Raw genomic sequence first — 16585 nt, forward strand, 5'->3', positions numbered from 1 at the left:
GAGTATAATTTTCATGGAGGTAAGAGCTAAGTTAGGCTTTGAAACACCAGTAAAATCTTAAAAGATAGTAACAACCTTCCAGAAGAAAGAGCAGGGCTTACACCTTCAAGGCACATGCAGGGGTAATTAAGGGATTCCAGTCTGACTCTCCTGAAAACAGGCCTCTAGGCAGGTATCAAGCAGCAGAGAGAAGCTGGCTGGAGCTGCATTAGTGGGACCTTCGATGTCAGGCTGAGGCGTTGGCATCCAGCAGCAGTGAGAGGCCGAATGCTTTGAGAGGGGGTGTGATGGGACCTGGTCAGTGATGGTGTCAGGAATGGGTCAGAAAGGAGGAAAAAAGGAAGCTGAAACCAGCACATTAAGGAGGAAAAACATTTGAATGCTAGAAGCTGCAGGATTGGACAACTTAAATACAAGAAAGAGTCATGGAGTCTGAAATCCACATTAGAATTATTTCAAATAAAACAGTGAAGTGAGGAAAAAGAACTGTTTGGGGGGAAGTAAAAGCTTAGGGTGGCAGCAAGACAGTGTACAGAAATTTAGAATGTCCAGAAGGCCATTGGAAGTATATAGGCTGGAGCTTAGGAGTGAATTCTGACTAAGGATAACACTTCAGGAATTGTCTATAGAGAGATGGTATTTGAATCTACCTCTAAATATTCTCAAATCTGTTGACTTCCCTCTTGAACTCCTCTGCCACCACGTACTGTCTTTCAAGTATCATTGCTTCTCACCTGCACTATTGAAATATTTCCAGCCATAAGTAGGAACCCTTTGTGTGGGGTGTCTCCATGGCATCCTGATTTTTCCTCCCAGGCCTATTCCAATATGTAATTCAGGCTTGTGTAATTTCGAGGATGGTAGCTACTTGTCTGTCTTACCCCTGAAGATCCACCAACCTCCATGGTGCCCGGCACAGACTACACACTCAAAATTACTTTCCCACAAAAAAGTAAGTGAATGTCAGTACTGAAAAGTAGAGAAAGAAAAAGAGAGAGAACTGTGATGAACACCTCTGGCTACAGAAAGAAAGAGCAGGAAAAACAAATAGGCAAAGAACCAAGAGAAGGCAAGACAGCTGAGGTCGAGTGGAGATTCCAGGAGGACTGTCAGCCGTGATCGATGTTACAGGTGGAGGAAGAACAGGACAGCAAGAACAGCTAACGTATATTGGGTGCTTCCCGTATGGCAGTCACTGTCCTAAGACTTGATGTGGATTGATTCAGTCTTCACACTATGTGAAATAGGTGTCCCTATTGTCTCTCCTGCACAGAATGAGTAATGAGTCCCAAAGGGGTTACATGCTTTGCCCAAAGACAAGCAAGTGGGGGAGCCATGAGTCAGACCAAGCCAGCTGGCCCCAGAGCATGGAGTCCTAACCACCATGCAGCCACTCCCACTCCTGCTAGCAGCAGGACAGGTAACAATGTGCAGGGTTAGGGAGTGTGGCAGAAAAGGTGGAAAAGGAGGTCCAGCTACTCTTTTATGACCTTTGGCCATGAAGACAAGGAAGTGTCTATCATTCTGTGTCAGAACATCTCCGTTACGTCCCCGAATCTACAGGAACTACATGTGACTGGAGTATTCCTGATCCACCACTGGCCATTGGAGCCTGGAGAAGATGCTTTTATTTTGGGAACAAATCATTTTGATCACATCTTCAGGACATTATACCATCTGCCTTGACGTTGACTCTTTTTTTTTGTACTACATCCCAATGTTATTATTCACTTAAAATAGTCCTTGAAAAGAGAGACAAAAATCTGGCTTTGACAATAAAAAGCATTATGGTACTCCAACTTGCTTGCCGTTTTACATATGTCCATGAACCATTTTTTGCTTTCATTTTTTTTCAACAGAGGAAGTCAAGTCTCACCCAAACTAGATGGAGATGCACCTGCATTTGCATTATAGCCTGTGTTTTGCATAACAAATGCACAGAAACAGAATCCATCAGCAACAGCTAGGTCAGAGGGACATTCTAGGGAAAAAAATGTGTGCCTGAGTGACAGACGAGACTGATGGGTGGTTGTCATGTTGCAGAATGTTGCATACTTTCAAAGCTCACAATGTTAAGATTTTGGCAGATTTATAGATTCTTTTAATTAAAGAACTGGAAGGATATGAATAACAGAACCACTTCATCCCTAATTGATGCAGATCTGCAATGTTTGTGACTAAAATCTGTTCCCAGAATTTTTCATTACAGAAGTTTTTTATTGGATTTAAGATATATATCTATATAGTTTTCTTTTTCTTAACTTTTTTTATGGGTGGTGACTTTGCCTAGGCCAAAATCTATCATGTGTTTTCCCCACAATGGGATTGGAATTGATTGTTTTTAAGGTTTTCACTTTGAAAGTAGGAGCTTGCCATCCTAAGGATAATTCAGCACTGTTCAAGGATGCTGACAATCCAATTTAAGAGTTAGAGAGAAAATAAATCTCTTTTTAAAAATTATTTGTAGCTTTTTCTTAATTTCTCTTGAAGTTTATTTTTGAAAAATTAAACCAGGACAAACATTTGACCACTTAAAGCATCTGGGATGGCATCAACAGTTAAAATTGGACCACAGCCTAACTTTTTATCACTTATAAAATGCACATGTGTTATTTGACCTGTCCTTGGGCAGGAAAAAAGACTGCAAGTACAAACCAAGCAGTTCAGATTGAACATTGCATTAAAAATATAAGAAAAGTAATTTTCTCAAGAAAGCTTTTTGACATGCAGAATTAATTTGTGGATACTTTGCAGAACAAAATGAAATAAATATGATAGTATCAGAGTGCCTTTCAGTCTTTAACCCTCTTCGCTGTCCCCCTCCAGATGCCTGTTAGAGACATTCACCATGTTGTTGCTAGGTCTGATTGGAATTTGGTTTTGAAGCCATTTCACCACATTGAGGGAACTCTTACCAATGGATAGCTTGGATAGCTAGCGCACAAGGCTGTGGTTTTTGCCAGTGAAAAAGAGTATTTCCTTAGATCACGAGGCCATCATTTCATAGCCCCTTGACCAGAATTACTGTATTGTCCACTGACCTTTTTCTGTTGAACATCCAAACAATACTATTGGGTACCCATCACTGCTTTCAAAGAGAACAGGATTCACCAAAAGCATACTGGTAAGAGCCAGAAATGCAGTTGTGTTTTGTTGGATTTCCATCAGTTTTTTAGTTCAGAAGTGTAACTCCAGGGGTGTTTATTTCACACTGATACTTACCTTCTCTCTTGCTAGCATGAGCAATGAGTCACCGTGATCTGTAGTTTATCATGATTATAACTAGCAGTTAATTGAGCTCTTCTTTGTGCCAGGAGTTTTTCTATATTTTTTGGCACTTTCACTGCATTACCATATTCAGTTTTCACAAGCATCCATGTAGTAGGTAATACTATTGTCACAATTTACAAGGGAAGACACTGAGGCACAGGGAGGTGATATAACCTGCCTAAAGCCGCAGAGCCCATGCTGTTTATCCAACATCTGAGAAGGGACTCACTAGCACCAACAAGTGTGAGTGGGAAACCGACACCTGAAGGTGGCGATCACTGGGCAGGTTTACGGACCACTTGAGTGGACAGAGTCCCCAGACCGTCCTTTCAGTGTGGTTGAGAAAAACAAAGGCCTCAGACCCCTTTGCCCTTGTTTCTGTCTGAAGTAAGCCCCCAGTGTCTGTTCATGTTTTCTTTTAAGAGTCTGTTCTTGGCAACCCTGATGCAGAGCGGTCCTGTTTGCCTCCACGGCTCTGAGCTACTCTGGGGAGGGGTAAGGCACTCATAACCGATCTGTGGGTTTGATGCCCACGTGTTGGGTCTGTGGGGAAGGGCTCTTCCTATCACCTTGTCTTCCTCCGCCATCTTGGAGTCACTCCCCCTTGGGTTAGGGAAGCCGGTTCCACATTGCTACCAGGCCACTCTCTTGTCACTTGAGGTAGAAAGTTTTACGGTCTAAACCTCATAAGTGAGATTCTCCTCTCACCTCTTGCTTGCCTCCTTTCCAAAAGCATTCAGCTTCATACCTGAGAGATGAAGGGTAAACACTGAGGAATAACTGATACTCATCTGCAGCCCGCTTTCAGTTTTCCTCATTGACAGCAAAGACGCACAAGATCCAGGGATAACCATATGCCTACAAGGCCACACATGGCTTCGTTCACAGGGCCTGCTGTCAAATGGTATCCATGACGTGGTGGCCACGGGTATGTGGATCCTCGGGCCTGGCCCCTCTTCACAGTACCGTAAATGTCTGATCCGAAAGCAGTTGGGCTGAGGGAAAAGGAGGAGTGTAAGAAATTCTGGGAGTTCAAAGCCCAGGGTAAACCAGTACCTCTAGACTCTGATTCTCAAAGGCATTTCCTCACAAGGGTACAGTGACAAATTACCGTGTTTGTTCAGAGACTAATGTTCTGCCATTCAGTGTCGTCTTACTTTCCGGGCTGCTTTGATTTCCGGAGCAGCTTTGTGTGAGAAATGCCTGGCACTAAGAATTCTGTTGCAGAAGAGAATCACATGCAAACTACTAGAACAGACTTTATCATTGAGAGAAACACCCCATTGAAGAAGGGTCCCAAGTGTCAAAGGCTCACCTATACGCAAAAGCCATGCTGACTGACTCTTACCTTGACCTCGTTTCTGTTACTTTCCTGTCAGATCATCACTGTCTCTCTGGCACATCCAACTACTTTTAATTCCTCCTCTTCCCCAACTGTTTGCTAAGTGGATAATTAAGCAGTAAGTCATGTTCTTTGTTGAGATCATAATTTTAAAAAAGACTTGCCATAGAACCAAATGAAAACTTTGAAAAGCAAGCTTTGAAAAGGCCACTGAACCTCCAGCAAGGTAAAGATTTTAAGAACAGAATGTAAACAGAAACACATTCCAGCTGAGTCTCATGCTGAGGAGGGTACAAATTTGTAGAGACCATTAGTTGTCGGTTTCTCTGCCCTAGTGTTTAAGCACCTGGATGCTGCAGTTAACCTCCTGGTTTCAAATCCCGGCAATGCCACTTACAAGCTGTGTGGTATTGACCAAATTATTTTATCTCTGTCTCAATTTTTTCACCTGTAACATACAGACAATAATAGTACATAGCTCAAAGAGCTGTGAGGATTGAACCCAAGTAAACCACTTAGTACCTGGCACATGGAAAGTATCCAATAAATGCTATTAGTGAAACATTCGTGGATGATCTGGAAAAGATGTGCTTCCTTTAGAGTTGCATAAAAACATTATCTTGGAGCCATTATGATAATTCTCACTGCACATGACTTAATAATATTTCAGATATTTTTATTTTGATTTTCCTTCTATCAGTCACCCCCTGGGAGGATGCAGGAGCTGTGTGTCTGTGTGTTTATGGCTCTCTGATTCTGCATTGATGAGACTTACAAGCCATTTGAGCTGACTGGCCTTCTGGTACTTTTTCTTCTTCAGGTGCTGGAAAGTTTCAAGATCATGGACTATAGCCTTTTGCTAGGAATCCACATCTTAGACCATTCCCCCAAAGAGAAAGAAGAGGAGACCTTACAAAATGTGCCTGATGCAAAGCGGCCTGGGATGCAGAAGGTTCTCTACTCAACAGCAATGGAATCCATCCAGGGCCCAGGGAAATCTGGAGATGGGATCATCACAGAGAACCCAGACACGTGAGTGCTGCCACCTGCCCACCAACCCTCTGGGTTGGGGCAGCCCACATCATGAGTAATTAACTGCAATTCCCTTCATGGTGGCTCTTTGGGAATAGATTCCTACTTAAGCTAAAATGAATTAAGTCAGCCTGCCTTCCTTCCTTCCTTCCTTCCTTCCTTCCTTCCTTCCTTCCTTTCTTTTTCTATCTTCCTTTCTTTTCTTTTCTTTTCTTTTCTTTTCTTTTTTTCCCCCCAATGAAGAGACTTTAATGCAGGGGCTCATGTGAGGGGAAGGGTGAAGGGAATACCAACAATAGCTACTTAGGTGCTCAAAGACTAGACCCACTCCTAGGCAAAGACACAGAGGGAGGAGCCCCACAGTCTCTGCAGAACAGGGGCCAGAGTGAAGTGTGGGTGTGGGAAACAGCCATTGCTGGAGCCCTGAACTGAAACAGGGAGGGAACAGAGAAGAAATACCCCAGTCTCTCTCCTCTTGCCCTCTGCTCTTCTTTTTTATTTTTAATTTTATTTTTAATTAAATTTTACATTCAATATGATTTTGTATTAGTTTTAGGTGTGCAGCAGAGTTGTTAGACAATCATATACTTCACAAGGTGTTCCCCTCGATATCTCCAGCCCGAGCCAGGCTTTGCTTCTGTTCTGTGGATAACTAGAGGAGTAGCAGTTCTCTGAGTTATTGTCATTCTTTCACCCACATGGGTTTCCCCTCCTCCAATGGCTCCATTTTTAAATGACTGAAAATGTTTTTACCCTCATTTACTACATATTCAAAACACCTGTCATACCAGGTCTGTCCAGAAAATATCCATCCATGCTATATGAACCATAGAGACATTTATTGAAGAAAATGCAAGAAAAATTGTACATAAGACAATGATACCTCAGTCCCCTTTAAGTAGCGTACTGGGGCCTCACACAGTTCTCCCAAATACCATCAACTGCCCCATCGTGTTTTCCTGAATGTCATCAAAGTTCTGAAATCTCTTCCCTTTTGAAGGTGATTTTAGTTTTGGGAAGAGCCAGAAGTCACAGAGTGCTAAATCTGGGCTGTAGGGGGACTGAGTCACCTGGCGATTTGATGTTTTACCAAAAAACTCTGCACAAGATATGATGCCTGAGCATGTGCATTGTTGTGATGAAGCTGCCAATCACCAGTTGCTCATAGCTGTGGCCTTCTGAATCACCCAAATAGTTTCTGTGAAGGAGTGTTCAAGCTTCATGCAAAATTTGATGCAGATTCATTGCTGTACTCACTCAGTCATTTTTAATATAATGTCCACACAGTACACGTGCTCACTCATTGGTGTCTACCGCCCCCACTGACTAGTACAGTGAAGTTGTCATTATTCACTCATACATGTTCCAGCCCTCTCTTCTTGGCTGCCAGGTTACATCAATGTCACACAAAGCATTCTCATTATATTACCAATAGTTGGACTTTCCCTGAACAGACCTTGTACTTTGAATAAACATGTATTCATGTTTATTCAAATAAATGCATACTTTGAATTTGGATAAACATGTATTAAGGAAATACATGATAGGAATTGTGTTCTCAGTTCTGAGCTTCTTATCTGCATAAGAAGATTCTATTGTTCTAGACCTCTCCCCTGGCAGGTATGGTCTGTCCCCTCAGCCAGATGTGACAGTAGCTTCAGGATTAATTTGCGTCTTGTATAAAGTGCACATTGACTAACAGAAACAATTACAACCAAAGAAAATTATTGAAATGGTTACCTGTATCACATGCATGTACCAGCTGGGCAAGGAGACTAAGAGAAAGAAATTTGCCTTCGTTGTGAGTGAGTGCCTCCTACTATCCTTCAGCAATGACTAACTGCAGGCATATTTCACTTTGACAGAGGACACTCATATGTATTAAACATTAAAAAATCCTTGCTTGTAAATCCATCTAAATGTCCGATAATCAATTAAACAAATTATTCTCTATCAATATAGTGAAATACTACAGTCATTAAAAAATACAATAGTGCTGAATATGAAGAAATGTTCATCCTTTAGCAAGTGAAAAATTCAGATTATGGAACATAAAATAATCATTTTTGTGGATTAGTAAAAATATACATATACACAAACATACTAGAAATTTTATTAGTGGTTATCTTTGCATCCTAGGAATAGATTCCTTATATATTCTTTCTTTGTGCTTTGCTATATTTTACTTTAAAACCTGATAGTGGATATATAAAAGTATTACATTTTTTACATTTGGGCAGAAAACTATACTTGAACAACAATTTTTAAAAAACAATATTTTAAAATACTTTCTGGGAAGTACATGATTCTGGATTCCCAAGAAAACATTAACTGAGACCAGGAAAAAAAATGATGAAGGGAGAGATAGTCCAGAATTCTAAGAGACTGTCCATTTTTCTTCACAGCTTATTTACTAGAAATGATTTTTAACTCTCTGTTCTTATAATATATTACAAAATATTTCCTCCTTTGCTCTATCAACAGAATGGGAGGAATTCCAGCTAAAAGCCATAAGGGAGAAAAACTGCTTTTATTTATGGGCATTATTGACATTCTGCAATCATATAGGTAAGAAATTTGAGGAAGTAGTCTTTTATTATTTCAAAATAAATCAATGAAAGATTCTGAAAATTCACCAAGTGTGATTTTACATTCTCATTTTATTTTTCTGTTTGTTTACATTTAGGTTAATGAAGAAGTTAGAACATTCCTGGAAAGCGCTGGTCTATGATGGGGTAAGTGGCTTGTGTTCCTTGTTAAACTGTACATTTTTCAGTTTCTCACAGACTGCCTGAAGTCTCTGTGTGTCTAGGAAGCTGTGTCACTGGACTTGGAGAGGAAACAGGGGTCTTTATAAGTTCAGAATCATGCTTGCAGATTGTTCAGTTCTAAGAACAAAGATAACATAAATTTGGATAGCTATTCAGATACTGGACATGCAACCTCGTGGCTAGGTCCAAGCCAAAACCAAAATGATATCTTGTTTTTGTGTGAAATCTGAAGGACCCTATTACAAAATGGTCATGAGAAAATGGAGACTTCTCCAAAGCACTGGGAAGATCAGTAGGACAGTTGAAAGTTCTCACAAGACCAAACTACAGAGGGGTTTGAACCTGACTTTGATAGCCGATAGCCTGGACTTGAACCCTGCATTCACCACATCACTAGCCATGTGGCCCAGAACCTACTGCTTGTTATTTGGCCTCTCTCAGCCTGTTTTCCCACCTGTACCAGGGAGCAGTCGTAGTACGCCCCTTGTACCCGCCTCGTAGAGCTAATGTGAAAATTAAATGACACCCTTCAGTGTTCAACATGATACCTAACACATAGTAAGGACATAGGACATGAAGGCTTTTAAGTTGTTATGGGATTGATACATGATGTGTCCTGTAGCTATTAGTCATAAAGCTGACTAATAAGAAAATGTTTTTTGTCCCAGAATTAACAAAACAGAAGAACACAATTATCAAGAAGCAGTCTCTCTCTCCCTCTCTCTCCCTCTCTCTCTCTCCCTCTCTCTCTCTCCCTCTCTCTCCCTCCCTCTCTCTCCCTCCACCCTTTCCCTCCCCTCCCCCGTCCCCCCCCTCCCTCCCATCACCACCTCCCCCTGTCTCCACAAGGATTTTCCTGCCTAAATGTTACATTTGAACTTCCTGCTGCTGACAGAACATTCAGTGTCCACAGCCCTCCTCAGTTAATAATTTAAAATGACAATTCCAAAGAATATATTGGTCAAAGATTTGCACGCACATTTTTAAAAGATATTAGCAGATGCTTTCCTTGGAAAAAGGATAAATTATAGATGCTGTTCTTCTAGAGGAACACCCACTTTCTCGGTTCTGAGGAAGACTGGTAACCCTTCAGCGTGAAATCTGCATTTTGTCTGCACACTAAGGAAGAGCCTCCATCGGAACACACTTGTAAACAACAGGTTCATGCATTTGTTTCTAAGAATCAAACTTAGGCTGATTATTCGGAACAAAGATTCCTCCTTCTAAAAGGCCAAAATTCATTTGTTTCCCTTTCAGCTGAGAAAAGTAGGGACTTCACACTGCCTTGAGCACGGAAGGGAGAGGTGCCACTCCCTCTGGCACCCTCTTCCGTTTTCAGAGACGACTTTAAGTCCCTGTTGCCAGATGGGACTGCTGATCTCCACTGCCTAGTCCTCTGTTGGTCGGATGCTTCTGAGAGGCCCCCACCTTTGTCTAGTCACAGCATATCTTTTTTTGGTGTTGGATTTTTAAAGACACTCTCCATGCTGATTATATACTTGTGAAATTGTAAGCAATAATTAAGACTTATTGTCTGTTAACAAACGTGCCTCTTATTTGAACACCGTTTCTTCATACCAACCAAAGAGAACCATAGTCCAAACTCTCTTAGAAAGCAGGGCCAAGTCTTAAACATCCTGCTCCCTCCAATATTTCCAAATCACTGTACTTGCTGGACACCTGTTTCCACCGCAGACAGGAGCTGCCAGAAGACTGGGGAGAGGGCCTGTCAAACCGAAGTTTCCTGCCACATGCACAGCACCACTGAGAGTCCCAGGACCATCACAGCTTGGCCGAAGAAGGCTCCTCCGTCCAGTGTCTCTCATACTGTGCTGATTACAGAATTACCTTGTGCCTCACATTAGCACCCTGTTTTACAGATGAAAAAACACAGACACTGTTCCCATGATCACACAACTTTTTAAAGTTAGAACAGGCATCAGCACCAGGTCTCTCAACCTTCGGTCCCATGTGTTGTTTTTCTTCCAGCCCCACTGCAGATACTTGATAGTATCTAAACAAGTTTTTAGAAATTTTGTTATTGGAATCTACAACCTAGAATCAAAATGGAGCATTATATAAGCAAATATACTATTTCTAGAATTATATACATGATTACTGAGTAAACATACAGAATTAACTGCTTCATCCATTTCCTTTTCTGGATTTGTAATAATGGCCCTTCCGTTCTAAAGACTCCTACTAAGCAGGAAAAAATTGAGTTAACAATTTAAAGGCAATTCAACCTCATCAGTAGATAATTCAGTGTAATGGGGGTCATCAGTCAGCCTTGTCTCCTGGGAATCTCCCCAGTGTCTACGTGCCTTATTACTGGTAGGTTAAACCAGCCCACTTTTTCTTTCTTTCTTTTTTTCTTTTATTCCCCTGATATCACCCTTACATTGGGATTGGTTTTTGCTTGTTTATATCCTCAAACTGTGTTCCTGACTGAAAGTGTTACCCTTCATACAAGATGACTTGAGTGCTGGCTGCCTTTATGTAAAAGAAGAATTCAAAAACCCCTCATGGCACATAGTGGAATAAGGATTAGTTGTTTGGATTTACAAAGCAGAGTCTTTTTGCCGTGTCTCTCACCTGCCCTCTTAATGCTTTATTTCATTCTGAGTATCTAGAATCTTTGCTCAGATTGAGTCTTGTGCCTCCTCCCCCAGCCCAAGTCCTGGGTCCTGTTCTTACCTGGCTCTCGATGTCCACACCTGCAGGTTAAGGACGTGGGCTGACAGAGACCAATTGCATAGATCTTTCTTCTGGTTCAAACTGTCTGAGATGTAACCGGTGGCACCTGATTTGTCTTTTCAGGACACTGTTTCTGTTCATAGACCAAGCTTTTATGCAGACAGATTTCTAAAGTTTATGAATTCCAGGGTTTTCAAGAAAATTCAAGGTAAGATTCTATTGAAATTTTTTTTTACTTTTCACATTTACATGCTGACTTCATTATGTGTATTTTTGCAAGATTTTATTGGAAGAGTTTATTTATTGCCCAAAAGCAGTAATCAATAGTAATTATGTTAAGTATCCCAGATAAGTATTTGCTGATGTCATAATCATTAAAGTCCTATTTTTTAGTGGAAAAATTTAGAAACTGCCTAAATGTTCAATCCTATAATATGTTGGTTAAGTATATTATGATGCAGTCAAATAATGGAATAATATACAACAAACAAAAATGGTGTATTGAAGGAACACTTAATCCTTATAGAATTATTCACACATAAATACTTAATGGTCTGCATACCTAAATGCACAATAAAATTCTAATGGGACATATACAAATGTTAATGGTAGCTATTCTCATGACATATTCTTCAGGGTAGACCATGTCAGATCAAAGAACACTTTGAATAAATATAAAAAGACTAAACAACAGTGTGGTGATTGCCAGGAGGCAGAGGGGGCGAGGGGAGGTGGAGGAGGATGAAAGAGGGACAAATGGTGATGGAAGGAGACTTGATGTGGCTTGGTAAACACACAATACCGTGTACAGACAATTTTTGTAGAGTTGTACACCCCAAACCTGTATAATTTTGTTAACCAGTGTCACCCCAATAAATCCAATAAAAAGGAGAAAATTTTAAAAATAAAAAGATTGAAATTACACAAACTTGTGTTAAACATCTATTTCAATTATAGTTGACATACAATAGGAGATTGATTTCAGGTGTACAACATAGTGAGCTTCACCATGGTCATACTTTACAAGGTGATCACCACAGTGAGTCCATACCCATCTGTCCTCGTACATAGTTATTGTGATGCTATTGACTATGTTCCCTGTGGTGGATATTACAGCCCTGTCTCTTCTTTTATAGCGGGAGGTTTGTGCTTTTTAATCCTCTTCTCTCTTTTTTTCCAATCACAATGGAATCAGGTAAAAACCAGAAAATTTACAAATACATGAAAAATTTAATAACATACTATCAATAGGTCAAAAAACAAAGTACAGACATGTTAGAAAAAAACTTACAGATGAATGGAAACAAAAATATACACACTAAAAACATGGGGTGCTGTGAAGGCTGTAAATGCTTACATTAAAAAAAGAAGAAGGACCTCAGATCCGCACCCTAACTTAAACCATTAGGGAGAAGCAAGAACAGCAAACTAAACCCAAAGCTAACAATAGTTATTCTGCATTGGGGATTTATGTAGGCTTTCTTTTTCTTACATCAATATTTATTAAATATTCCACAATGGATATGTATCACTCACGTATTAAGTTTCTAAACTATATCAAAAGAAAAAATAACCCTATTTTTACATGTTATTTTGTCATTTAGGTATCCTGTAGCCTAATTACATAACCCAAAACATGACAATTTAGCCACACAAACATGAAAAATTAGAATGTTCACATTTTATATTTATATAACAGATTTTGCTTATAATACTTGTTGGGGATTTCTGTTAATGAAAATAGATGTAAAATATATTTTATTGATTATGCTATTACAGTTGTCCTATTTTTTTCTCCCTTCTATTCTCCTCCAACATGCACCCTCCTCTCCCACCAGCAGTTGTCCCATCTTAGTTCATGTCCATGGGTCGTACATACAAGTTCTTTGGTTTCTGCATTTCCTATACTATTCTTAACCTCCCCCTGTCTATTTTATACCTACCATTTATGCTTCTTATTCCCTGTACCTTTTCCCCCATTCTCCCCCTCCCCACTGATAACCCTCCATGTGATCTCCATTTCTGTGATTCTCTTCCTATTCTAGTTGTTTGCTTAGTTTGTTTTCATTTTTGTTTTTCTTAGGTTCAGTTATTGATAGCTATGAGTTTGTTACCATTTTCCCATTCATACTATTGATCATCTTTTTCTCAGATAAATCCCTTTAACAGTTTATTTAAGAAGGGCTCAGTGATGTAATCTTGGATGTAGGTCCTTGCCTTTCATGACTTTTGAGTACTTCTTTCCAGCCCCTTCTTGCCTGCAAGTTTTCTTTGGAGAAATCAGCTGATAGTATTATGGGAACTCCTTTGTAGGTAACTGTCTCCTTTCCTCTTGCTGCTTTTAAGATTCTCTCCTTATCTTAATTTTGGGTAATGTAATTATAATGTGCCTTGGCATATGCTTCCTTGGGTGCAACTTCTTTAGGACTCTCTGAGCTTCCTGGACTTCCTGGAAGTCTGTTTCCTTTGCCAGAATGGGGAAGTTCTCCTTCATTATTTTTTCAAATAAGTTTTCTGTTTCTTGCTCTTCCTCTTCTCCTTCTGGCACCCCTATGATTCAGATGTTGGAACATTTAAAGTTGTCACAGAGGTTCGTAAGCCTTCCTCATTTTTTTTTGAATTCTTATTTCTTCATTCTGTTCTGGTTGAATATTTATTTTTTCCTTCTGCTCCAAATGGTTGATTTGAGTTCCTGTTTCCTTCCTGTCACTGTTGGTTCCCTGTGTATTTTCCTTTATTTCACTTTTCATAGCCTTCACCTTTTCCTCTATTTTGCAACCACATTCGATCATTAATGTGAGCATCCTGATTGCCAGTGTTTTGAACTCTGCATCTGATGGATTCACTATCTCTTCTTTGCTTAGTTCTGTTTTTTGAGCTTTCATCTGTTCTTTCATTTGGGCCATATATTTTTGCCTCAGTGCACCTGTTACATAGTAAGGGACAGAGCCTTAGGTAGTCACCAGGACAGGGTAACCCACTTTGTGGCATTATGGTGCTATATGTGGGGGAAGGGTCTGAGAGGGAATAATGCTGCTTGCTGAGTTCTCAGCCAGCTTTCAGTCACTTCCCCCTCTTCCCACAAGCAAATTGGGCCCTTCTGGTGCTGATTTGTGGCAGAGGTGGGGGCTGTGTACATTCTAGGACCCTATGGATTTCTGCAACAAACTCTCCTGTGAGGCTGGAAGTTTCTCCCGCAGCTGCCTCAATCCCCACAGGTTTTTTTAGCCAGAGTTTCTGAGGCTTTCTTTTTCTGTGCTGGAACCCTGGGTTGTGTGTGGTCTGTCTCACTCCCCAGTTGTTCTTCCTGGTTTATCCACACTTAAATGTGGGACTGCCAGCCGCTGCCTCACCCATCCCGGTCCTCCAGCTGCCACCTTGCCCAAGTCCTCTCCACCCTGGCTGCCCATCTCTGCCCTTACTACCTGTCTGGATGAATGTTTTTTCTGTAATTCCTTGGTTGTCAGACTTCCATATAGTTCAATTTTCTGGCAGTTGTGGTTATTTTTTGTTTTTAAATTCGTTGTTGTCCTTCTTTTGGTTGTGCAAGGAGGCAAAATGTATCTGCCTATGCCTCCATCTTGACCAGAAGAAAGTAAAACACTTTAAGTCTTTTGATTTTTTTCCAGCTTTATTGAAATGTAATTGACATATAACATGGTGTAAGCATGTGTATGATGTGCTGATTGATGCACATATATATATTGCGAAATGACAATCACAAGTTACTTAACACATCTATCACCTCACATAATTACAAGTTTTGTGTGTGTGGTTAAGAACATTCAAGATCTACTCTCTTAGCAACTTTCTAGTGTTTAATACAGTATTGTTAACTATAGCCACCATACTGTATTTTAGGTTCCCAAAATGTATTTATCTTATAACTGGAAGTTCGTGCCCTTTGACCAGCATCACCCCATTTCATCTGTCCCCCAGTAACCACTCCACTACTCTGTTTCTGAGTTCAATTATTGTAGAATGCACACATGAGTCAGATCATAAAGTATTTGTCTTTGTCTGACTTATTTTACTTAGCATATGCTCTCAACATCCATCCATGCTGTGGCAAAGGGCAGCATTTTCTTATTTTAATGTTGTGTGTGTGTGTGTGTGTGTGTATCATATTTTCTTTGTTCATTTATCTGTCAGTAGACGCTTTGGTTGTTGCCATGTCTTGGCTATTGTAAATAATGCTACAGTAAATTTGGGCATGCAGATATCTCTTCAAGATAATGATTTCATTGTGTTTGGATATATACCCAGAAGTGGAATTGCTGGATCATATGGTAGTTGTATTTTTAGTTTTTCGAAGACCCTCCACACTGTTTCCCATAGTGGCTGCACCAGTTACATTCCCACCAACAGTGCAAAGGGTTTCCTTTTCTTCACATCATTGGCGAGACTTGTTATCTCATGTCTTTTTGTTAATGGCCATTCTAACAGGTGAGAGATGGTATCTCATGGTTTTGATTTGCGTTTCCCTGGTGATTCATGATGTTGAACATCTTTTCATCTACCTGTTGACCATTTGTGTGTCTTCTTTGGAAAAATGTCTATTCACATCCTTTGCTCATTTTTAATTACATTATTTGTTTTTTGCTATTGAGTTATGTGAGTTCTTTATATGTTTTGAATATTAACTCTTAGCTGATTTTTGGTTTGCAAATATTTTCTCTAATTCTGGAGGTTGCCTCTTAATTTTTTTTTATTGTTTCCTTTGCTGTTCAGGAGCTTTTAAGTTTGATGTAATCGCATTTGTTTATTTTTGCTGCCATATCCAAAAAATTGTTGCCAAGGCCAATGACAAGGAGCTTTTCCCCCTGTGTTCTATTTATGGTTTCAGGTCTTACATCTAAGTCTTCAATCCATTTTGAGTTCATTTTTGTGAAAGTAAAACCTTTTCAATCTAAAAATATTGGAAACTACAAAAAGATTCAGAGAACAATAAATATTACCTGATATCCCACAATCCAGAAATATCCACTACTATTTTGATATACTTCTTATCAATATTTATTTGTGTGCTTTGTGTATTTACATAAAAATGGTAGTAGAATGGTGTACAATTTTATGTATGTCCTTTATTTTTCACATATTATAACATTGTTTCCCATGATTGTATATTCTACAAAGACACCATTTAAAATTGTGATACAAAAATATATACAATAAAATTGTGATACATTAAAATTATATGGGTGTGCCATAATCTATTTAATATTTTTATTATTGGGCATTTAAATTGTTTCTACTTTTTCTATTTCTAACTAATATTTTGTGAACATCACTTCAGATAAATTTTATGTCCAAACTTATGATTATTATTTTAGGATACATTTCCAGAAGGAGCACTAGGGCATTAAAGTGCACATTAACTGCAAAGATAGATTACACCACTGCAGACTTCCAAAAGAGCCTGAACCCTTCTAGCCCTTAGCTGGAATTATTCTTTTTAAACTATGCTACTCTG

At 39.6% G+C, this 16585-nt stretch overlaps 1 protein-coding gene across 2 annotated transcripts in view; it reads left to right on the plus strand.

Moving 5' to 3' along the window:
- Positions 1-16585, plus strand: part of PIP5K1B (phosphatidylinositol-4-phosphate 5-kinase type 1 beta) — a 323321-nt gene that overhangs the window by 216372 nt on the left and 90364 nt on the right. For both annotated transcript variants that reach the window (XM_028508340.2, XM_036021727.1), the window contains exons 8-11: positions 5433-5644; positions 8129-8212; positions 8331-8379; positions 11236-11320. In XM_028508340.2, coding sequence (XP_028364141.1) covers positions 5433-5644; positions 8129-8212; positions 8331-8379; positions 11236-11320 — 430 coding nt within the window. The remainder of the gene's footprint in view (positions 1-5432; positions 5645-8128; positions 8213-8330; positions 8380-11235; positions 11321-16585) is intronic.

Source organism: Phyllostomus discolor, chromosome 3, assembly GCF_004126475.2.
Source record: "Phyllostomus discolor isolate MPI-MPIP mPhyDis1 chromosome 3, mPhyDis1.pri.v3, whole genome shotgun sequence".
Taxonomy (NCBI): Eukaryota; Metazoa; Chordata; class Mammalia; order Chiroptera; family Phyllostomidae; genus Phyllostomus; species Phyllostomus discolor.